General features: G+C 35.1%; 1 protein-coding gene across 2 annotated transcripts; it reads left to right on the top strand.

Moving 5' to 3' along the window:
- Positions 1 to 25,839, top strand: LOC126810948 (tubulin--tyrosine ligase-like protein 12). Of its 2 annotated transcripts, XM_050536372.2 has the most exons (14): positions 2 to 194; positions 3,307 to 3,437; positions 3,821 to 3,985; positions 4,216 to 4,252; positions 4,705 to 4,864; positions 8,753 to 8,886; positions 9,361 to 9,551; positions 10,577 to 10,795; positions 11,112 to 11,223; positions 14,908 to 15,059; positions 17,554 to 17,635; positions 18,676 to 18,744; positions 19,070 to 19,208; positions 20,269 to 25,839. In XM_050536372.2, exons 1-14 carry the CDS (start codon positions 57 to 59, stop codon positions 20,415 to 20,417), a joined length of 1,878 nt encoding a protein of 625 aa, XP_050392329.2. In that variant the 5' UTR covers positions 2 to 56; the 3' UTR covers positions 20,418 to 25,839. The 2 variants fall into 2 exon arrangements, with proteins under 2 accessions (XP_050392330.2, XP_050392329.2); XM_050536373.2 differs by lacking the exons at positions 17,554 to 17,635; positions 18,676 to 18,744; positions 19,070 to 19,208; positions 20,269 to 25,839 and having other exon boundaries at positions 1 to 194; positions 10,577 to 10,799; positions 14,908 to 14,925.
- Positions 25,840 to 26,297: the final 458 nt, after the last annotated feature.

The raw sequence follows: 26,297 nt of genomic DNA on the forward strand, positions 1-26,297 counted from the left end.
TACAATACGATCTCAACTTCCGGCACGTGGAAGTACAAAATAAAAACAACGAAATAATGCCTGTTACTTCAACCGAGGAGAAACCCATACAGTTGACATTGGAAGATTTTATTAAAACACATGAACCACAGTTACGATCATCAGGTGTACCTGAACATCTATGGAAATCATTATTTATAAAGCTTGCAGGACAGGTCTCACAAAACTTATAGACTTATATTCATCTATTTACTTTAGTAACGAAAATATGAGAGGCCTACCTGCTCGCCCCAGGGCGCTAATGCACTTTCGTACGCAAGTACTAGGTGTACGAAAGTGCATTAGCGCCCTCGCGGCGGTAGGGCTCTCTCATATTTTCGTTACTAAAATAACTAATATTCATCGTATATGATACAAATGTAGCAATGCAAAAGCTTTTTTATAACGCAGTGCAATAACTTTCTTATTTCTTATCGATTTTGTTTCTTAAATGTGGGGGGGGGGGGGGCGAATTCTAATAAATATTCAGTTTTAGTCAGATTCAAAATTATAAAAATGCAGTGGCTATATTGTTACGACGAGTCATAAAGATAGTTCTCAGGCTATTGTTACGACGATCCTTTAGAACCCTCCATCGGCAAAGTTAAAAACTGAATAGCTGTAAAATTAGTCCAGTGGCTATTGTTACGACCATCGATTTCTATTACTCCTCTGAATCAATGGATTTCAACCTCACTACAGGCCCCGATCCAGCCCACGGCACTAATGCAAATCCACTAATGCATGTGGCACTCTGATGATTAAGTTACCCTTTCTTTGCTCCAATGTATGCCCCCCTCCCCCTCGACAAAATCCTGGATCCGGGCCTGACTAGCGCGAGTTAATTAGCCCTAACCCTAAACTTTGCCGATGGAGGACTCTGAAAGCATTGTCGTAACAATACTCTGAGGACTATTTTTACGACTCGTCGTAACAATAGCCACTGCATTTGTATAATTTTGAATCTGACTAAAACAGAATATTTATTAGAATCCCCCCCCCCCCCAATTTAAGAAACAAAATCGATAACAAATAAGAAAGTTATTGCACTTTTAAAGATACATTATGGGAGATTGGATAAAGAGCTGGTAGTTCTCACTATAATAGTTATTGTTTATTGTATGTTTAAGTTTTAAGACCCAAAGTATTTCCGGTTTTTTTTTTTAGCATGGCCTTTTTCTTTACGTGTCTATCCCGATTTGAACAGAGTCTCAAAAATAAAAGTCTGAGTATGTACATGTATGAAATTTAAGCGCCAAAATACAGAGTCGGGTTAAATTTTTCGTTGAATGACCTGATAATCGATTCCCGTTCTTTTAGAGGTCTATTCAGTGAATAACTCATGTGCTGTACTTGATAACAAAAGGTAAATTTAACCTCACATTATTTTTGTACGCCCACATTTTCGTGTGGACGTATATTGTCGTGGACTCTCTACAGGTCACAATTCTTGTCCGATTTTGGCTGCTTTCGATATTGGCATGTATCGGATCGAAACTTCATGGATTATGGCCACTGTTTGTACGAAAAATCAAGTTTTTAGCTTGTGGACCCTATAGAGGTCACAATTTTTATCCGATTTTGTTGAAACTTGAAATGTAAGTTTATAACCCAAAGATCTCAGTTCGTTTCGATATTCGCGCATATCGCACCATAACTTCCTGAATTATGGCCCCTGATTGTACGAAAAATCTCGTTTTTAGCTTGTGGACCTTATAGAGGTCATAATTTTTATCCGATTTAAAAAAAAGTATTATTATATCACCGTTACACCCTAAGGAAGGTACCAAAATTGCCAGACAAAATAGTTGTCGTTTGTACGCGAATAGTGTAAAAATATGGTAAATCAAGGTTTTGGACCCTGTATAGATCAAAATTTTAATTCGATTTTGATGAAACTTGAAATCATGTTTCCTTTCGATATTTGCGCATATCGCCTCTTTTAGCTTGTGGTCCCTCTGGAGGTCACAATTATTATCCGATTTAAAAAACCGTTTGATATTATATCACCGTTACACCATAATGAAGGTTGAGATTGAATTTCGTGAAAATCGGACCAAAATTGCTCGACAAAATGGCCGCCGCTTGTACGCGAATAGTGTAAAAATATGGTATATCAAGGTTGTCGACCCTGTAGAGGTCGCAATTTTAATTTGATTTTGATGAAACTTGAAATGCATGTTTATAACCTAAAGATCTTGGTTCCTTTCGATATTGTCGCATATCGGATCATAACTTCCTGAATTCCGTTATACGAAAAATCGCCTTTTTTAGCTTGTGATCCCTCTGAAGGTCACAGTTATTATCTGATTTTAAAAATCGTTTGAATATATCATCGTAACACCATGATAAAGGTTGAGTTCAAATTTCCTGAAAATCAAACCAAAACTGCCAGACAAAATGGCGGCCGCTTGTACGCGAAAGGTGTAAAAATATGGTATATCAAGGTTGTAGTTCGGTGGCTGAAGGGGGGGAATCGCCACCTGAGCTGTGAATTTATGAGACCAAGTTTTTCTAGACCAGTTTTTTGCGTAGATTCCGAATCTGGGTGGTGATCAGGCGTTTGAGGGGGCGTTTTCGAGATATAGGGGGTCAAATGTCTACAATGGGGGGGGGGGGGGAGATGTCATTATGTTGACGTAATATATTAATAAAACATAAATTTCTAAGACTGCCCACCTATAAATAAGTGTCTATGGTGCCCCTGGACAACTGTTTTGATTTATGGGGAGGTGGGGTGGGGGTAGCAGGTGTGGAGGGGTGGGGATAAAATTGGCGTGGAAATGAGTTCACGTTGATTTAAATGATGATTCTAAGAGCTTGATGAAACATCTCTAAATATGTTTATAAGTTTCCTATTGTATGGGGGTGGATGCTGGGGTGGGTGCTCGCCGTGTGGGTGGGGGGAGGCGGTGCAGTGCGGGTGATGGCGGGTGGCAACATGTATTTTTGTTGACAGAAATCATTTCGTTCATAATTGAGCTTAAAGTGGTATCTCGTTAGCGTTTTCATTCAAAATATTAAATTATAATTGTACTTTTCAAGAGATCTGGAAATGTAAATCAAAAACACATTAACTCAGAGATATGTTTAGTTGTTAGTTTATTCTTTGTCTTCATCAGAAGATTCAAAATCAAAAGTTCATATGAGCGAGATAAATAATTTCTTGGTTGCTGGCCAACAGCTCGCACCACTGATATATGGACACTATGCCGGAAAATCCAGAGAGACTTTCTCTGCCAGCACCTCATAATTCGTACATGAGATTGGTATTTTTTTATTTTTCAGGTTTATGATGCTGGCAGTAGTTTTCAGATATTATGTGAAGAAATAGAAGATGAAGATGGAGACATAGTTGGTCAGGAATGGAAGGTGGTTGTTATAAATGACAATGGTATTCAACTAAGTGATTACAATAAGTAAGTATGACTTATCACAAGCTAGGCCACACTTCAACTGATTCAAACTTTCAGAGTGGAGTGTGACAGCGTACTATACGGTACTAACGTATACCAGGTAGCAGTCTTACCGCAAAAGTATGAAAAATGTCCTATCTTAGCTTACTTATTCACATAGTAGGCTATTTGTCTAATATTGAATTTAATCAAGTGAATAAAAATCTGCCATGTCTTGAAGTTGAACAAAATTATGTGTGATCTTCTATCAGAATCTAAGTTTGAACAGTATTCTTGTTTGGTTAATTTGAATAAATACATGGGCTTTAAAGATATCAAAATTTCATAATTATATGGTAAATTTAATCTACATGCAATTAATTCATTCAATATTTCTTTGTCAATAGCATATTTTTGATAGACCATGCATGGACATTCAGAGTTCCTGAAGCTAGGGGTTATCTGGAACAGGTTCCTGGGTTGAGGGGTCGAATGGCAAATCTGATGGACATTGACCAAGAAGATAAAGATACAGAAGTTATTATTGAAGAAATTTTGAAAGAAATGTGGCGGTTAATATTTTGAAATAATATCTGCCTAATTCCATGGTGCTATTTCTGTATTAAATTAATATTGCAATCTCAATGTTTACAAGATCACTAGAAGTAAATTATCTAAATTAGCACTCCACTAATGTAAGAGGACTATTTTGTTTTATACACAAGATTTTTTTGATAATGGTACTTAAATACTTGTTAGGAGTTTTTACGTCATTTAATATAGTGTTTTAATTTTATTTTAGATTCAATCAGACATTTAGTTTTGGTCATTATGAATTTGTAAGTTCACCATTTTAGTAACATAACCTTTGATATTGTCTGCAGTAACAAAATTTTAGTTAATGGGGAAATCTTCTCCACTTTATTATATACAATTTTACATCCATAGTTGCTAGTAATCGTCCCAGATTTCTATCACAAAGCTACTAGTTTCGTTCTTTTATGAAATTTTAAAACATAAGGGAGAATGTGCAGCTGTTGTTACTTGTTCCTCTTTATATAGTTTTTAGGAACCAGAATACATGTGACATCCCAGATGGACCAGAGTCACTGCTATGTCCTTTTTTACAACAACATATTAAACTTAAGCACCCTTTCAGTTCCTTTTCAACTGACCAATCAAATTCATATAAAGCGATAAGGAGATATCGCAGTAGATTATTAAATATATCACACAAGCGATATCTAATGTAGAATGTATTATTGGGTGATAATATGCATCTATTGAACAGGGAGCAGAAGAATCATTACCATTTTGGTACATTATGGACGAATTTGGATCAAGAGTCCAATATTCTGATGAACCAACTTTCAAGATGGAACCATTTTATTTTTGTCATCAACAAATGGCTTATACGTTAATGTGGCCGGTAGGTGATTGTGATAAGGGAGGTAAGTCAATTGATGCACTAGGAAGCAGACCACCATTAATTGCCCCATTGACTTCAGTGTTAATTATGGCCTCTTTGCAGTAGTGATGGGATTTCAAACTTTTTCTTGTCGGACATTTTACCGAAAATAAAGAGGCATAACTCTTATCGTTATTTAAGCAGAAGAATTCATACCACAAAATATTTACATCCCGTACATAATAAAAATTCATATTTAATTCCTGTACGGTATTCAATTCATACCACAATTAAAAATCACATGTCAACAAAATATTCAAATCCTGTACGTAATAAAAATAGATGAACCTCGCTATTTTTCATATTTAATTTCTGTACGGCATTCAAATTTATGTCAGTAACATTCCTACAAAATTAAGCATTTTTGTAATACATTGAATGAAAGCTCGCTGATTCTGCTTCAGTATCAAATTCACAACCGTAATATTCCTTCAAAATTACGTGTCTTCGTTTATACGGCAGCAACTGAATGCAGAACTTCCGAAATAAGAATAGTTTGTAATGTCAGAACATCGTTTTTTCTTTATAAAATGTCAACAAAATGTTCAAATCAGTGCGTAATAGAAATAGGAACACCTCACTATTTTTCATATTTAATTCCTGTATGGTTATGGTATTCAAATGTATGTAAGTAATATTCCTACAAAATTACATGTCTTGGTTTATACGGCTGCAAATGAAGGAAAGGCGTTAGAAATAATAATACTTGTGGTGATGACAAAACACCATTTCCTTCTTCATGTGTCAGTATTTTAAAATTCCATTGATAGTTAAATCACTCGTGAAAAGACATACCTAACTTCAGCCTATAGCGTATGTGACTCGTAGCACATAGCTTCATAGTGAGCAATGCCTTATATGTTAAGCAATTTTCGTATGGCAATCAAGATCACGGGAAAGTGCGACTGTGGATGAGAATTTCTATATTTAGTCTAAAAAGACGTAAAAGATATCGCAGGCAAAATGACTGTCCATAGATTTAGGGTGTTATATACTCTTACGATATGTGACATCTATGACTAGTTTATACATGCTGACGGCTCACATCAATGCGATTAAAATGTCCGCCAATGGAGAAATCATGAGGTAAACACCTGGATTAAAATTATGATCACTCTTATTGGATTGATGAATAGTGCGACAAAGGGGAAGCAATGTCTTCGGTTTAAGATTAGATTGATGAATTGTCCGACAAAGGATTAAGTCAGTCAATCAAGGCAGATTAAGTAGTTAATCAAGGTAGGTGTATAGACAGTATAACAAAATAAATACGTTGATCACTGAATTACATAATCAATCCAGCCTATTATGAAGGATAATCGGGTTGAGTAGTACTAGTACACTATATTAATTTTGGAATTTTGAATATTATTCACCATGTCTTGACGTCCGATTGGGCATATTCCCAGTCGGACAATTTTGGGCGTTTGGAAAATAGCGTCGGACAAGACCAGAATATACGGGTGAAATCCCATCCCTGCCTCTTTGCCCACCTCCAACTTTTCCCCAAATTTTTGTTGGGCTGAATGCTTTTCACTACAGATAGAGGAACAAATTATCATGTCTTTGCACTAAAATGTGTATGAGGTTGAATACCAAAATTTTGAGATACACAAATGTGACGAAGCATACTAAAAACATGTAACTAGTTGCCGTACTTATCACCGTAACCAACCAACCTAATATTCCTGTTATCTTTCTGCCTCAAAATCATGAATATTTACCAAAACCTGGCAGAAAATGTTAATTAAAACCCTCTTCGTTCATTCTAGACCAAAAACTATAATGAAACTTGTAAGCCCACTCCCTAAAAATTTAACTGTGGTAACAAATCAAACTTGTGTCCACATAAGTAATACTGTTGAAGGAATATGTCTAATTTGAAGGAATATGGCAAATAGCCAAGTTCTTCTATCCCTGGCTTATATACATACGTATAAACAAAGGTACTTGTAAGAAGTATGAATCATTTATTAATTAAAATAAGGATTGATTGATGTAAAACAAATGCTGCATTTAGGTGATAACCAACCAATCTAATAAAAGGGTCACAAAGCACAAAAATTTTAAAAAATGGGAATATTTCAGTATTTAAATCACTTTAACAATCAGAGTTATCCTTGAAATTACATAGTGTAAATATTTTGTGGAAGCAAGTTGTTTTAGTCTTTACATCAATTTCCTGACAAAATGAGGTGGAAGAAGGGAGTTATGACATAATTCACATTCTAGACCAAAAAATCAAGAAAAATGGGCATGCAAAAGGGGAAAAAAGAGACAGAGAGAGAATTGCTATAAATAGGCGAACTACAGTTTGTGGGTACCAAGATGGTGAAATTTAATGGTGGTCTGCCTCCACTAAGGATAGAATTCTCTTCCCATTGAATCATGATTTCAGTGTTAAATCCATGACATTTACAATCATTATGATACAAATATAGATTGAGTTTGTCTTTGGCTTTGACATTGTTTTCATAGATTTCCCTAATTCATGTCTGCTTCCTGATCAAAATCATGAATATTCACCAAAACTTGACAGAAAATGTAAATTAAAACAATTTTCTTCAATCCTAGACCAACACACCAACACAAATTGCCATGCAAAGGGATTACCATGAATAGACGAGCTACATTTGTATACATATCAGAAAGGTCATAAACATTTATTTGAATGTACAGTAGAATCTGTATGAGCAGCCACTCCTATCAGCGACATCTCCTTGTAAGCGGTCACGATAAATTCCCCCCGTAAAAATTCTATTGTTTCATCTCTTTATTCAACGGCCACTCCTCTAACGTGGCCAGCGGTCACTATTTTACTAATAAATTCAACAAAACATCGCCCATTCAACGGCCATTATTGAATGATACTATCTTGTCGTTCTTTGTAACACCCCCGCTAATCCCGTGAGTAGTAGTTAATTAACTGGACCCCCACTGATCAGGTAAAAAGAAATGTAAACATAACAATCAACCCGGGATTATCTATTAATTAATCTTTTGTTTTATTAAACGACTAACCTGATCATTGTTTTCACGCGTAACGACACATTATTTGATACTGATTGAATAAAATAAAAGTACCGAGTTTTGTCACGATCATCTAGTATCTCTTTTCCATTGCCATTTTATTGTTAAACAGACGTTTTAGCGCCTCCTATAATATTACATACAGAGTTACACCCCCTGTAAATAGGTGATAAAATCATCGATGGTTTTAGTTCATGTGCTTTTTTGATTAAATAAAATTGATTCATTGATTTTCTTAACAAAAATGGATAAATATTATCGAATGCATCACAATGGTAGACAGTAGTATCGAAGGTTGGTACAAAATGACAAGTTTACAGAAGTTATGTGCGAGACTTGAGTAAAGAATTTTTGTTCGCCGCAAGATTCAGCGACGGTCAAATTTACCGATGCAAGTATTGATGTTCGCTTCCAATGCATCCAAGCGTAATATTTAATTTATGTCAGCACAAAAAGCACTGAGATTTTATTAAGAGGCCACTCCTGTTAAGCGGTCAGTCGTGAAAATTCCTTTGGGTGGCTGCTTAATGCAGATTCTACTGTATTGTTATATTTTGAAAACATATTGTACACATTTGAATATATATATTGTTCAATTTTGAAAGTATATTATTGTTCAATTTTGAAAATATTTTGTTCAATTTTGAAAATATTTTGTTCAATTTTGAAAATATTTTGTTCAATTATGAAAATATATTGTTCAATTTTGCTGTATAAGACTAGAGATAAGAGAGAGCTCATCAAGTCCAAAAGTTATTCTGGCTAAAGAGACACGAGGTAAAGGAATGAACAACTCCATTATGCAAAGGTATCTCTTTTCACAAGGCTCGTTTTATTTTAGATGAAGTTACAAGAAATTATGTTGAAAATACATCGGACCCATTAGTTCGTCAAGCTAAACTGTTACCATGGAAACCTATTGATATGACTGATGTTGACTGTACACAAGAAGAACCAGATGAGGCTTTCTTCATGGTGAATGACTGTTTTTATTCTTGCATATATAGTTTTGCATTTTAACTTAAAATAGAACATGACATGTATGGTACTGAAAATAAGATATTCGTTTTGATGATCAGAGCACTTAGCTGAAAGAAGAAATATTTGCATCCTGTGGTAAATTTGTGCATTTTATCATAGTTCATTTTTTTTTTTTAATGACATTAGCACTGCATTGTAATCATAGCATCTTTCTATCAATGATGACATGTTCCTTCAGATGGGTTGCTATGCATATGCAACATGGAATGTATTTTAAATTGACTGACTAGCAGACATTGAACAACATTTTATTCAATTTATTGCCAAATTTTTAAGTTTACCTTCCTTAATGAAGAACACAAGAAAAAATTCATTGGGTACATCATGCTGGATTTGTTTACTTGAAGGCTGCTGTGTGAGTGTATTTTGGGTTTCATTTCCCACATCCATCTGTGATTTTTATTTCAGAGTAACAGAGTCAATGAAAATTTACCCAATCTGTCTGCTGAATCTCCAACTTTACCTAAAGATCGTAGTATCAAGGTTTTTATGGAATACGCAAATTTAGCCAAACATCTCACAGATCCTCGATTTGAAATTGTACATGATGAAGAGGAAGCTGATATATTATGGTTAAATAAACACTATAAGGATTTTAAGTAAGTATAGGTATTATAATTGTCATTAAACTTAAATAAAATTGAATCTAGATTATTTAGAATCTATATTATTCAATATAACTTACAGTTCAAATTGACTATCTACCTTATGTGTCTTCCATTAAAACTTGTAGACTTAAAACTTTACCCTCATTTCAACATCTAGGTCTTTAACACGTCACAACCCTTCTGCATCTTACGAAGAGGTGAGATAATTTGATATGTGGCAGGATTGTAGGTATACATGGTTGTGTTTTGTTTTAACAATTTTAATATTTTTGTTGAAGGTTTCAGCCAAAGTGATGTATTGCATCGAATACAAAAGATTATCTCAATGTTTAAAAATATGCAAAAACATTTGAATTTCAGTTTATTTACAACAAAAATTTCTATCATTTATTGTTTTATTGTTATTACAGACTTAAATTTTTAACATGGTGTAATGAGGATGACATCAAACATGATCGACACTTTGACTTTATGACGTTAAAACAATGCCTGGCATCAAAAGGGTTTATAAGGGCAGCATATCGGGTGATCCATCAAAAATTTGTGCTGATTTAAATACTGTTATTATATTCCGATGGGGGGGGGGGGCATCAAATGGGCACAAAACCAGACCCAACTTCTCTAGAGTAAAATTTTCCGCCGTTGTGGCGTTTTCAAGATATTCGAGGTCAAAGGTCAAATGAGGTCACAATTTTTATCTGCTTTTGATAAAACATGAAATGGCTGCTACTTGTACGCAAATAGTGTAAAAGTATGTAATACCAAGTTTGTGAACCATCTAGAAGTCACAATTTTTATCCGATCTTGATGAAACTTAAACGATCTCAGTTCCTTTCGATATTCATACATATCGAAATGTAACTTCCTTGATTATGGTTCCTGATTGTACAAAAAATCACTTTTTTTTTTAGCTTGTTCTCTATCCATCTCTTGCAAAATGTGGACGTATCTTGCCTGGCAACCGCTGTTTGAGTTTTATTCCGGCATGTCACCACTTTAAATTTTCTATATTTTAGAGGTTTAAGTGAAGAGAAACCAAATGTGTTTATTAATCAATTTCCTCAAGAGTTTATCATCACAGTTAAAGATATGTTGGCTGTTGTCTCAAGGCGAGCAGCTACAGAACAAGAAAAAACACAAAAAATATCACCTGGTCCAAAATGGCTACCTGTAACCTACAACTTAGTGACAGAACTTCCCAAGTTTGTCTCATATTACCAACAGAGAGAGGCACTGTATGTAAGATATGCTAATCCTTCTTACATATTCTATATTTTGAAACTTATTTAACTGCTTAAAAATGCAATATTATTGTGCCATAAATTAATAAAAACTGGCTGGCTTTCAGAAATCTAAAATACATAATGGCAACTCAAATCAAAGTCTTATCATCTCTGCTTACTTGATGATTCACCCTTTATTATTTTTGGTCATTCTCCCGCTTTTCATATTGTTGATTTTCTGTCCCCTTCCTTTCACATCTTTTGGAACAGAATAATTCTACTTCTAATTCATTAGCTAATGTCTTAACTGTATGTTTTTTTTTTTAAGAGGCCTTGATAATCATTGGATCTGTAAACCGTGGAATCTAGCTCGGTCAATGGATATGCACATCACTAAAGAAATCAGTACAATAGCACGGTTAGCAGACTCAGGACCTAAGGTATGGAAATACAGTAAAACAAGAATTTAAACTGAACAGGGTAGAAAGTGACTCTTTTCTAAAAAGACGTCTTAATTGGCTTGACCATTAATTAGTAGTTTATTACATTACCATATTACTCGGTGTATTAGGCACACTTTTTTTTACCAAATATATTATTTTCTAGAAGGGGTGTGCCTTATGCACAATGTTAAGCAAATCCTGTTCCTGTTTTGACACCAAAGTCTTAAGTTCAAGAAATAACTGCTGACCTATGTCAAAAGCTTATGATATATTATCACCAAATTACCATTAACGTCTTACCATTTGCATAGTCAACCAATTCTTTCTCAATTTGTGGATAACATGTGGCACTCCATCTAATCGTTTTTTGTCCCCCACCTTTCGAAGAAAGCTGGGGACAATTAAAATGGGATCGTCTGTCTGTCTATCTAGCTGTCTGTCCGTCACACTTTTTGGGACACAATAACTCTCCTTCTAATTGAGCTAGAATGTTCAAACTTGGTGTGGGTGTTTATTACGTCCCTTTGATGGAGTTCGAAGATGAGAATTTTCTGCTTAGGGTAAGCAGAGATAAGCAATTTGATTGGTTGATGCTTTGGGACACGATAACTTTAGTTCTAATTATGTGATAGTGATGAAATTTGGTGTATAGTGTGCATCAATATCTTGACTATGTTCCATAATGAGCATTTTCTGCTCAGGGTAAGCGGAGCGATAACAATTTGATTGGTTGAGACTTTGGAACACAATAACTCTGCTTTTAATTAAGGTAGAATGTTTAAACTTGATGTAGATGTTCATTAGGTGATTGTCTTGACGGAGTTCAGTGATTAACATTTTGAGCTAAAGCTAAGCAGAGCTAAGAAATTTGGTTGAGACTTTTGAACACAATAACTCTGCTTTTAATTAAGGTAGAATGTTTAAACTTGATGTAGATGTTCATTAGGTGAATGTCTTGACTGACGCTGGCTCGCTAGCCTGGAGGTCGGGTGTTCGATCCCTGCATTGGCCGAGAAAGTTCATCCAGATTTTCCGGCGTGGTTCCCTCTTGATGCAGGACGGAGGGCCTGACAAGGACAGCTGTCTAGTCCTTCGGATGAGACTAAAAACCGAGGTCCCGTGTATACATTAGAATGCGCGTAAAAGATCCCTTGGCCGTTGGAATTCAATATAAGAGTAGGCGATAGTGCCGCTGCCCGGGCAAAATTTCCCTCATAGCACACTGTATGGCGTATGCCCGTCATCATTAGCCCAGCATAGGAGCAGAATAGTAGGACGTTAAACCCCATTTCATTTCATTTCACGAGTTCAATGATTAACATTTTGAGCTAAAGCTAAGCAGAGCAAAGAAATTTCATTGGTGATGCTTTGGGACAAGATAACTTTGATTCTATCTGATAGAGAGTGATGAAACTTTGTGTATTGTTGATAATCAGTTTGATTGCTTGATACTTTTGAAAAAAATAAATGTGCGATTAATTAATGTGTCATCTATTTATTTTGTGATTTCGGCGGGGGACATCAGCCTCACTGTTGGCTTGTTTATTTGGTTTCATGTCACTGAGTTCCAGACTCATAGCCCTCGAAGTGCTACGGTCGACTCACCCAAATTAAATTCACAACCCACAGCCCTGTTACATCTAGCTGTTTTAAGTTACCGATAGTTTTCATGCTACATAGATTCACTGATTGATCTGTTGTTATAATTTACCGGTATCATTAATTATCTACTCGTGAGTTGTCACCATTATGAAGTTGTTTGTTTGTATTTATCATAATTATTCTTTCTTTGATTGGTATTAAATCTACTATTGTTTTATGTTACTCGTAGATCCAAATGCCTATGCGTGTAGTGGGCGGGGTCATTAACATTATTGTTTGCTTGTCAATTGTTTGGATAGTTTACGTGGTTTAAACTAGAATAGTCGTTTCTCAAATTAATATTTCTATCTTTGATTGGTATTAAATCTACTATTGTTTTATGTTACTCGTAGATCCAAATGCCTATGCGTGTAGTGGGCGGGGTCATTAACATTATTGTTTGCTTGTCAATTGTTTGGATAGTTTACGTGGTTTAAACTAGAATAATCGTTTCTCAAATTAATTCTTTCAGTAAGGAGTTAAAGGAGCTAAGTCGCTAATAATTGGGCCCTAGAAATTGACACAAATGGGTCGCAACGCATACAATAATGTAATATGAATGTATATAAATTGATTTACATTCAATTGTTTCTGTTTTTACTGTAATTTCTAATCAGTTAGGTTCGGCGAAATACGCCAGTATTCTCAATCATATTTCAAGCTCTAGTGTCTGGTTATTCCAGTCTACGCCAAGAGTATTTATTGGGCATGCTCTCCAGATAAGAATATAGCATCACCGTTTGACATGACTTGTGGAATATGCCTAGCCTCGTTTTTCTAGTCCCTTATTACAGGTAGCGCTGAAACGCATTATGGTACACGATTCGTGTACCAATTGTAAAATGTTTATTTTGTCTTAAATATTGGATATCAGAAGGCCATCTTTTCCCGGTAAGATCACAACATCAATGTTGATTTAAACCGACAAATAAATCGTGTTTTCAATGTTGAAGATTTTGGATGATATTGAGTTAGAGACTTAGCTACTTTAAGTCGTGAGTAGCTGATTACGAGAAATTATTTCTATAGTTAATATTTCATTTGTTTATAATCAATACCTAACGGATTTAATAGACGGCCATATTTGTTGTGAGCGGAACTTAAACAACAATTTGACTACGAGCGCCACATGTTTACAGTAAAATTGGTGCAAATTATTACATAATGCTGTTTCAATAAAATTAATATAAAGGCTTATGCAATTGTAAAAAAAATATATAGAGTTTGATATGCCATTAAAAATGTATATATACAGCTTGATAGGGTGAAATAGCGGTAATGATTGTAACGGTGTGTAATTGGGACACATATGGTATGGCACTGTTTCACAATGCGCCGTAGAAGGTGCGCCTCAACCAAGCACTTTTATTTTTTTCCTGGAACACCTCTGCCAAACTCACCCTTTGTTTACTTCGGGTTTCACTTTGAAGTTTGTTCGACTTTTCACCATCTAGATGGTGACCTAATCTTTCCCTGACCTTTGACCTTTGTATTGTTATAAAAAAGTTTGGTCATAAAGTATAACTTCCGGTTTTATTAAGAGTTCAAAATGACAGGTTTTTCCACCTTATTAGGTATTGAATGTTACTATACTCAATAATTTATGTTGTAACTTGAATGTTGATGTGACAAGGAGTGACGTGACGTGACGTGACATACCGAAACATGTCAGTACTTGTTAGGAGTTCTAGTTATTTTATTGTTTTGATATGATTAGGTGTACAGGACCCTATATGATAAAGAAGGCTTTAAATGTTTGGTCAAATTATTGATGAAAATTTAGGGACATTAGTTCTCTTGTCTGAAATATCTTAAATTACTGTGTGAAAATAGGTTATTTTTGATTGTAATTTCTTCTTTTGCCAAAAAAGTCATTTGTTTGCACACATAATTTAGGGGGAGGGGCTACTTCTCACCATACAACATAAAGATACATTATATTTCATCTGAGAACATTAAATTGTCTGCCACATCAAAGTTCTTTTTAAATGTTGACAATTTTTGATGAAATTATTGAAATGTTACAATTATTTATTTTAGGTAGTATGTAAATACATACACAACCCTGTTTTATTTAACAGACAAGACATAGGAAATGTCAAATTTGATTTTCGTTATATGGTTTTACTAGCTGACACCCAACCATTGAAGATCTATGCTTATCATGTTTTCTGGCTGAGGTTTGCAAATAGGTAAAGTATAGTGTTATATGTATTTAGATAGAGAGAGAAATAGGGTCATTGGGGGATTGTTAAATTGCTTTTCCTTTGTCGGACTATATATCAATCCAATAAGAGTGATTATAATCTTAATCTACGTGATTAACCCATGATTTCCACTTTTTCCTACGTTTTAATCAACACGTAGAAAATAGTCATATATGTCACATAGCCTAATAGTATATAACACCCCAAATCAATATACAATGTATCCGATAACTTGTCTGTGATATTCCTTCGTCGGAAGCCAAAGTTAAATAAAGCTATTTCAAACACACACATATCCGATAAACATGAGACAATGCAAGCTCTGTTTCTGATCACGTGTGGCGGTTATAGTATTAACTGAAATGAAAGTAGAAATCTCGCGAGACATATGAAATTAAGAGATGTAAACGTGCCAAATCTCACACGTCTAATGTTGTAGAAAAGACTCTATTTTGATGGCATATTCTCGGATTTGTGTTTATATTTTGAATGGGGTTTATGTTTTTAAATAAATAAATAAACACGCTAAGAAATGTTGACGAATATTTTGATTGGAATAGTGTAAGTAGTTAATTGTTTTAGACGATAGCGCGTGCTAGAGTCGATTGTGATTATTTAGCAGATGTCACTCACTTGTTGTGGTAGAGCGACGGTTACTGCCAAATAAATTTCGGGATGTCATTTTTTTTAACTTCCGTATGTAAGTCGAAACGGAGTATAAGACAAATGCCGGATTATACCCTGAAAAATATGGTAATTTTGGAGGAATTTGAAACAGGCACGCTTTCATTCTATCGTATTTCGACAACACATAATTTTGTAGGAATATTACTGACATAAATTTGAATAAGGTACAGGAATTAAATATGAAAAATAACGAGGCGCACCTATTTTTTATTACGTATTAATTTGAATATTTTGTTGAAACCTCCTGCTTAAATAATGTTAAGAGTTATAACTCAAGTGCACTCATTAGACCACTCGACACCAAATGTGTTAACATGCCGTTTATAGAAATTTTCTTCTGTTGCTGTACACTATGCTAAATACAAACTAGTTCATTTACAAATAGTAACTTATTGTCATGGTCTATGGACATAAACAGTATTAACAGTATTTTGTAGTTCTAATGTTAGGGTGCCCCATGCAGCGAAAATTTTCTCTACTGAAAGTTGAACTTGACAGGCGAATGTGCATGCTTCAGTGGCTTGTCTCGAAGTGATTTCTGGCTATTCACGCAGTATGATAACACCCGTATGTGTCTATAAATAGCCATCGTAAGGAGCGGCTTATTTTGGTTTAGTACAAATAATAACTCTGAAACACTTGGGTTAGGCAGAAGTAGTTTCATTTTACTTTTACAAGGTTCTTAAAACAGTTGTTGAGTTGCCTAACGTGTGTGTTTCTAAATTCAATTTCTTGTTCCAGCTTTCTGTTATGTTTCGTAAAAAAGTAGTCTTGATTATCCCGGCGAGACTAATTTCAAAACAAGAGCACATAACCTATCTTTTACTCAAAAGTGCCCAGATGTTATGGCCGACACTCTCCTACAGGCTGCAATTCTTAATGGATCGTCTTAAAACTTTTCATACTTATTACTTATACCCTAAGGATGACCTCTAAAATTTTTGGTACATGCCTGACCGGCTGGGACAGAGCCACGCCCAATTTTTGTGTGTGTCTTTGTGTCGCCTACAGGCCACAATTCTTTACAGGTTCTTTTGAAACTTTGCATACCTATTCCTTATACCCTAAGGATGATCCTATTATTTTTGGTGAATGTCCGACGTCCAGGAGCTGAGCCACACCCATTTTTTCTTTGTGTGTCTGTGTGTTGCCTACAGGCCACAATTTTTAATGGCTCGCCTTAGAACTTGATATAATTATTCCTTATTATTCCTTTTTGTGTTTAGCGTCTGAAGGCCACAATTCTGAATGGAATACCTTGGAACTTAGTTTACTTATTCCTTATACCCCAAGGACGGCAACTATTGATTTTGGAACATGGCCCACTTTTTGTTAATATTTTGTCTGTAAATAATCTTCAGGTTGCAATTAACATATTTGGATCCAATTCCGTATGATCCATCATAGGGTTGTACCTATTTATATTGGTCCATGTCCAACCCCCAGGGGCAGAGCCACACCCAATTTTGGGTTTTTTTGTCTACAGGCAGGAATTCTGAATCTGAATGGATCATCTTGGAACTTGGCATATTTATTCCATACACCGTATTAAGAATAGCAACTATTTAGTTTGTTGCATGTCCCAACCCCCAGGCGGTGTCACACCCACATTTTGTTAAATTTAGTTTGTAAATTTGGCAAAACAAACCCAACGCCTAGCCTTCTTTATTTGAAAAAGTACTATATGAATCAAAGCATATGTTATATGGCCTGTAAGTCAGCTATTTGTATTTAGAGGTCTTGTATAGTTTGGTAACTGTATATTTATATTCTACCCAATTGATATTGTCAGGCCATACAGTTTAGATCATTTTGAGGAATACGAAAAACATTTTACTGTAATGAATTATGATGAGAATGTGGTTTTGAAACAGGTAAGACAACTATAGTTACTTATGTTCATGTAAAAGTACAGACATGTCTGGCATCACAGTTAAGATCTATACTTATGTTTCTCATTTTACAAATCATTAACACCGATTAAACAACACTAATCAACACAGCATTTTCTTCTTGAGTTCAGGGGATCCCTCATTAAGATTTTTGTCTTCGAGACCAATATTATTTAACTTATTACTAATAAAGGGAGACTACTGGTTCTGTCCATTCTCATCAAACTTTAGTGTTCAGATAAACATAAATTATCTTTGTGTAGGAAAAGAGGGTATAGTCTTGTATGTCACTAATGCAGTTTCAAGTTTCTGAATGTCTTTCATGGTTATCATTTGGCAGCATCTGTAGAGTACATAAATTGCAATCTAAAATCTGAATATAATTCAATTTTGAAGGAATATTTAGATCAGTATTAACCAGTTACCCATGGCCGCTTTACTTCCTGTTAAAAAACTCAAACCAATTGGATATCTAACCCTATATACTGGACTTATCCTTATCAATGACACACAAGTTATATATCTGTTTTGATTAAAAAGCACACTCATGTATATCACAAATGGGTTTATGAAGAGAAAATATTTCATAGCTATTTAAATTTTCAGCATCAAAATATTATTTACCAGATGTGTCAATCTGATTAAAACACAGATCCTATTTCGTTTCGTTTTTTATAGTTAAAAATTTCGTTTTAATTGTCTTTACTACACTAGGATCTGGAAGAGTTGTTATATTACTGGCATTTTGGTTGAAGTGAGGATTAAGCCAATGAAACAGTCTGTTATGCCGACTTCTTGGCGTGCCATGCACAGAACTGTGGGTAAACCACTAGAAATGCCAACGCTGATTGATTAATCAATGTCTGACATCATAGGATCAAAAGCCGCTTGTACGCCCCCTGACACAACCTTCGAGTACAACTTGTCATATATTCATGTAGTGTAAGCCATCGAAAGTATAAAAAAACAAAACGAAATATAGATCAGATTGGATGTTGTGTATGTATATTTGATCATTTCAGGTTCATTATGATGAGTTTATACCTATGTTTAATGAACAATATCCTGATCATCCTTGGGCTGGTATAGAGGTAAGATAATAATATATAACTTACTGTCTCAGCTATCTAGTTTACAAATCAGAATTTGGGCTTTGCTGTAGAACTGCAAAGCTGTTTTCATTCTCTTCCTGTCCAACATAAGATAGTTTCATTCAGATTCAGTACTCATACACAAATTATTACTTGTTGTGTTTTTAGTCTGGATCAGTTTACAAAGTGATAAAATATTTTTTTTTTAAATTTGGTTCAACTTAGAATTGTGGTCAGAAAGTGACAATTTATAATAAATTCGGGAAAGTTTAATATCATGACATAGAGTTACTACATAACTAAGTAAATTTTTTCCCATCTACAGCAAGAAGTATTTCAAATGATAAGAGAATTATTTACAGCTGCTACAAGCTTACCTCCTCCTCGTGGTATACCACCATCCCCACAGTCAAGATCTATGTATGCTTTAGATTTGATGTTAAGTTGGGAAACAAATGAAAAAGGTAATTTCTAAAATGGACAATATCAAAGCTAATCTTTATAAACACATACCATTACAAACCATGGCCTAAAATTAAGGATTCTGTTCACATGTCACTTCTTGGCAATAGACTGTATTGCTGATGTGTAATTCAGTACAGAGAAACACTTTCCATCAATATATCTCGAGAATTGAACAATAGAGGAATTGTGGTCTTATCTAAATTGCTTGATACTACGGTAGTTGCAATTATTAGATATATTCCTCATGCAATATGGGTCATTCCGTGTCAATTCACACATAATCTGGGATTATACATGTAAACCCGACGGCGACTATCTCAGATTTGAATAAAACTTGATATGTAGTAGGGTTGTTATGCCTGAAAAGGTCACATTTCAAAGTTTTAGCTTGATTGGTCTTATGGTTTCTGAGATACAGTCAGCTGTTTATTTGGCTTTATTTGTAGATCCCTTTTGTTTAAATAGCCATATCTCCTGATCTACTGGCTCAATTTTCTTGATATAGAAGTTGTTCAGATCAGATTCTAAAAATGTTTTATTGTCTGATCTGAGGATGGCATATGATTCCCCACCCTCCTCCAATCAAAATTGAGCCATAAGTTCAGGAGATAAGGCTATTTTAAAGAAAGGGGATCTATCAAAACAACATGCAAATAAAGGGCATGTTCTATACCTCAAAAAAATATAAACCTGTTTGAGTTAAAACTTTGAAATTCAGCATTTTCTTGCACAACAGCTATATGTATCTAGGTTGATCAAAATCTGAGATGGTCGTCTTTAGACTGTAGGGTGAATTGACATGAAATGATCCCATATGTGACTATTTTGCTTACAAACTGACCTGTTCCCTAATTGCATATCCTGAATAACATTTTTTAAAAATACCAAAATGTTAATAGATATTTTCTCCTGAATTTTTGTGTTCTTTGCATCATACAGCTCCTTCAATGATACTGATCTTTATATCTATATACCTATTGCAGTGCCATACACAAGGCAAGTTATGCTTGTTTTTTTTTCAAGAACATTGATTTCATTTGTTATACTTTTGTATTACAGGTGAAAGATATATGCAGCCACAGATATGTGAAGTTAATTATTCACCAGATTGTGATAGAGCTTGTAAATATCATCCATTCTTTGTTAACGATGTATTTAGTACTTTATTCCTAGATGATATTCAAGATAAACATGTCACGTTGTTATAAAATATATCATCCATTCTTTGTTAACGATGTATTTAGTACTTTATTATTTGATGATACACAAGATAAACATGTTACTGTATTTTAAAAAATATCCATTCTTTATTCCTTGATGATACACAAGATAAACATTTTACATTATTATGAAAAATATAAAATAATTATAAAATGGAAAACATATTATAATCAAACAAAGGTCAACTAAATTGTTATTAAATGGAATACAATTACTGTTCAATTATTCAATATAAAGAGACACTTCGTCGACTAAGATTCTATAGTATTAAACATACAGTAGTAAACAGAATTGTGTCCTTTGTATTTTACAGTTCAACTACTAAATGTAGTGAAACAATTTAATGTAACAATATAGTTTAATCTATGGAGACACCATGAATTATGAAAATATACCACTTTGACAAACGGTTGATTGTAAAGATAGTTTGAGAGATAAACTTTAATCTTTCAATTACAAATATAACAAAACTAGATCAGGGCTATAATAAGTGAGAATTCCACAGAATGGGGATGTTGAAAATCTTGGGGCAGACATTGGGTATGAAATGTTGTTTCTAAATGTGTTGGTAAATGTCCAGATTACAATCATACCAATTTCCACTACATATTTGGCCAGCACCTCCTGTCAAATCAGTGGTGTGTTTTCATTGCATCTCAGAATATATTACCTGTAATCTTCAGCTGGAATTATGAATATAGATAAATAAAATAACCTTAATTGTCGGGTCCAACTCCAATCAGTAAAATTCGAGTAGCCCATTTGATATGGTAAATCTCTTGTAAGTTAGTTTAATACAATCCTCCAAATATTGTAATTCAGCTGAAGGTACGGAGTGGCCAAGACCAAAATATTATTCTTAAATCTATCAGAAGATCCCCTGCAAGTCTGAACAACCTATAGAGGGTCCACAAGCTAAAAACGCGATTTTTCGTACAATCATAGGTCATAATCCAGGAAGCTACGGTCCGATCTGCGCGAATATGGGAATGAATATAAACATATATTTTAAGTTTCATCAAAATCGGATACGAATTGTGATCTTTAGAGGGTACACAACCTTGATATTACATACTTTTACACTATTTGCGTACGGGGAGCAGTCATTTTGTCTGTTAGTTTTATTTTTTACATCGGATAACAATTGTCTAAAAACGCGATTTTCGTACAATCAGGGGCCATAATCCAGGAAGTTACAGTCCAATATCGAAACTAACCGAGATCTTTGGGTTGTAAACATAGTTTTAAGTTTCATCAAAATCGGATAAAAATTGTCCCCAAGCTAAAAACGTGATTTTTATATGCCCACATTTTTATGTTGATTTATATTGTCGTCGCCCCAGCGTCCGTCCACAATTTGTTTGTGGACCCTCAACGGGTCACAATTCTTATCCGATTTTGACGAAACTTGAAATATAGGTTTACATGTATTTCCAAAAGACCTCGGTTCCTTTCGACATTGGAATGTATCGGATCAAAACTTGGATTATGACCCCTGATTGTACGAAAAATCACGTTTTTAGCTTGTGGACACACTAGAGGTAACAATTTTCATCTGATTTCGATGAAACTTGAAATGCATGTTTATAACCCAAAGATCTTGGTTCCTTTCGATATTTGCACATATATGATTGAAAATTCCCGAATTATGGCCCCTGATTGTACAAAAAATCGCGTTTTTAACTTGTGGTCCCTCTAGAAGTCACAATTATTATCCGATTTAAAAAAGCGTTCGAATATATCACCGTTACTCCGTAAGGAAGGTTGAGTTCGAATGTTATCAACATATCAACTGTGATTTGGCACTGTATTAGTATTGACAGGGGTCATGACTATATCTCGGATTTTTTCCCATCACTTCATGATATTTCCAAGATGGCAGCCTTTTTTGGTGGGAAAATGGGAGGATGTGAAGAATTTGTTAAAGTAGTTGTGTTTAGTGTCAATATATATGTTTTCTGGGTCGCAGATTCCATTTCTGACATTTACAAGGTTGTAAAATGATGACATGTTCACATAATTAGCATATTTCCAAGATGGCTTTCAGTTTTGACGGGAAAATGGGACGATGTGAAGATTTTGTTAAAGTAGTAGTGTCTGGTGTCAGTATATATGTTTTCTGGGTCGCAGATTCCATTTCTGACATTTACAACGTTGTAAAATGATCTCATATTCACATAATTAGCATATTTCCTAGATGGCGACCAGTTTGGGCGGGAAAATGGGACGATTTGGATTAAGTAGAAGTGTTTGGTGTCAATATATATGTTTTCGGGTCGTAGATTCCATTTCAGACATTTACAACCTTGCAAATTGATCACATGTTCACATATATAGCTACGAGAACGTAGCTAAAAACGTTGAGATATACTGATGTGCTTGTTTTTTGCTACGATTGGGTGCCTTTAGTTCCAAGTGGCAAACTCAATTACTTTCTTAATGCATGTAACATCTTAAAAATAAGATAATTTTATACTATTCTGACTAATTAAACTCACAGAGGCCAATGTAGTGGCACAACTGTCGCCTGACACCAAATATTCGCGTTTAAATTAATGAAGCGTTGTTTTTATCCGACATACACCGTCATACATCTCCCGTTTAAAAATGGCGTTCCTAGTAACGGCTTAACGCCTCGATTTTAAATACGATGATTTATACCGGTTTCAGGTAGGACTATATACTTAATTGTAGTTGGATGTGGCCAAACTATTATAAATAACAATAATCAATCGTTGTTGTGATGAAAAATATTGTCAAATTTGCTTACTGAGGGCTGATGTGATTTGCGTTGGGCTTTGCTCCATGGAACTATATAGCACCATCTGCTATCTCGAAACACGGAGGGTTGAGAGATGTGGTTTGTTATCTAATGTTCACATATTTCCAAGATGGCAGCCATTTTTGGCGGGAAATGGGACATGCACGGATTTGGATTAAGCAGTAGTGTTTGGTATCAACATATATGTTTACGGGGTCGCAGAATTCATTTCTGACATTTACAACTTTGTAAAATGATCACATGTTCGCACATTTACAATATTGCTGCCACTTGTGGCGAAAAAATCGAACGATTTGCTGATTTTGTTTAAGTAGTTGTCTTTGGTCTCAATATATATGTTTTCGGTGGCGCAGATTCGATTTCTGCCATATACAACTGCTTAAAAAAATCATGTTCACCAATTTAGCATATTTTCAAGACGGCGGAACGTTTTCTAAACGCATTATTATCAAATATTTACTTGTTGTTATTTACAGGTTTCTGCGCCCAATTCTGCTATCGATTTTCCTGGGAAGAAAGGCTATTTACTTGGTCTCCTGACATGAAGGCAAAGAGAGCGTAACGACAACGTGGGGCTTGCGCCACATTGACACGCGCCCATCATGCTCCTGCTGCGACCACACCAAGCGCTTACTACGCCCAGCGCGCTCAAGATTTTACTACGCTCATGGCCAAGCTCTGGCTACGCGCACTGTGTTTCCGCCATGCTCTCGCGGTTAGCGGTCAGACCGGGATACGTTCTCACCACACTCCGGAGACGTGCCTATCGGGCGTCAGTGGCCTTTTTGTCGCGTCTATAGTAACTGCGTCATACCTACCTTGTCCTCATTCACTTTCAAAGCAGAGAACAACCAAACGCCAAGCAATCAAGAACATTTTTTAGTTTCTTGATGTTTCCTCCTTGGATGCTATACTGCAGCTGATGGTCGAGTCTTGGTACCTGCCCTATAGATACAAAAAGCGTAGCAAGCATGTGGCTAGGAGCTTCGTTCCTGCCTGGTGGCAACGTGGTTGAAGGTGGTGGGGACGTGGCTGTAAATGAAATACTTGCTAAGAAACTTTCGTGACATAGGCCATAGATTATGTTATCAACTGACTTCCAAGCTGAATTTGGAATGCTGTTGCGTTGGAAACATAAAGTATGTCACCACTAACACAACGACGTGGCCGCCTACTTATCACTGCCACAAGTTCTTTCAATGGTGATGTCAGAGATGACCGGTCACGTCGTCGTTTAAGTGGTGTTATAGTTTGTTTTTCCAACGCAACAACATTCCTTTGGACGACTCCTTCAACACGCAGCTTTGGGTCAGTTCAATATAATCTATGCCACGAAGGTTTTTATAGCAAGTGTTACTATTTCATTTGCAGTCTTTGTTTTTGTTTCTGTGTATACCGCTTTATATTTAACATCATACATTTCTGTTCTACTTTTCATTTATTTATTACCTTTTCAAAAGTTGTAAGTCTCACATTTTTAACCATCGTTAATTTTGTATCTATACTTGACAGATAACATAAACTGAAAGTCTCGATGGCTCCATCAAGTCTTAAAATCAGACTGATCGACCAAGTATATGCGCTGTTTTCCTGGAAAATCGATATTAGCTCAGTGGTCAATTCAGATGAGAAATTCTCATCGTTGGATAATATACCTAATGGGCAAGCAATGGCGTGTAGAAACATGCTACCAGCTTATACATAGCAGAAACCTTTTCATTAATGTATTTAGAAAACGCCCGGTCACAAACGGCGGCCACCTTGGAAATATGCTGAATGAGTGAACATACCAACATTTTACGCAGTTGTTAATGACAGAAATCGAATCTGCATCCCGAAAACATAATATATTGACACAAAACACGATTATTTAATCAAATTCAGCACATCGTCCTATTTTCCGAACACAAATGGCAGCCATATTAGAAATATGTGAACATGTGATCATATTACTCAGTTGTAAACGGCAGAAATGGAATCTGCGCCCGAAAACATATTTACACCAAAAACGACTACTTAATCAATATCAGCACATCGTCCCATTTTCCTTCCAAAAATGGCCACCATCTTGGAAATATGCAAAATAGTTGAACATGTGATCATTTTACACAGTTGTAACATCAAAACCTTCAAAATAAAGCTTATTCCGCGATTTCTACCCGAAAAGCCGACTGATGGTAATTATGTAACAAACCCAATCGGACTATGGGTGGACTTAACCTGATAATGATAAGATGGTCACTCAGACTAAACGTCATTCACTTTATTACTGCCGGTAAAATTAGTTTTATGACCATTGACCATGGTTCGTATTCTATAAAGGTGGAGGTATTTAATTAACGGCATTAATGAATAATTATGTTATAATAACAGATACATTAATCAATAAACAAGCCACCGATTGGCATATTGTTATAACACATCAGTCAGATGGTGGCATGATATAATAATTGTTGTGACTAGCAAACATACCCTATTTCAAACATTTTCCTTTCAGAAATTAACAACGTATCATTTTTACTAACTGTAGACTTAATCCAGAATTCTCAAGGGTTTTTTTTAGTAATAATTACATTGTACAAAGAACTTTGATAGCACTTGCAACAATAAAATCATGTGATCAAGGCGGTCATGTTTTGTTGGTTTTTTGGGGTTTTTTTTTGGTGGTATCCTTTACCCACAGACAGTAACCTTTTCTACGGATAATTACATTAGTTTTAGTCAAGGTTTTGATGTACTATGTGACTGATCTGAGAAGCCAAGTTACACCTGCTTTACTCTCAACAGACTTCACACAGTCCCACAGTTAAAGATGCATCTGCCTTTTAGTTTGGCTTCAAATGTTATGTAAATTATAATTTAAACATTTATTCACATGACAAGTGTATAATCAACTCTCTAGGACATCGGATGGGGCAGATGTAAACGGATTAATATACGATCGCCATTTAATGATTTAATTTTAAAATTAGAGAGGCCAGGCTGAGTCTCAGTTATCAAGGAACGCGGCTATGATAACAAACATTCTATGTCAAACACTCATACAGTGATAACGTCGCTCAGAATAAACTAATTTGGATGAAAT

This window comes from Patella vulgata, chromosome 2 (assembly GCF_932274485.2).
Source record: "Patella vulgata chromosome 2, xgPatVulg1.2, whole genome shotgun sequence".
Taxonomy (NCBI): Eukaryota; Metazoa; Mollusca; class Gastropoda; family Patellidae; genus Patella; species Patella vulgata.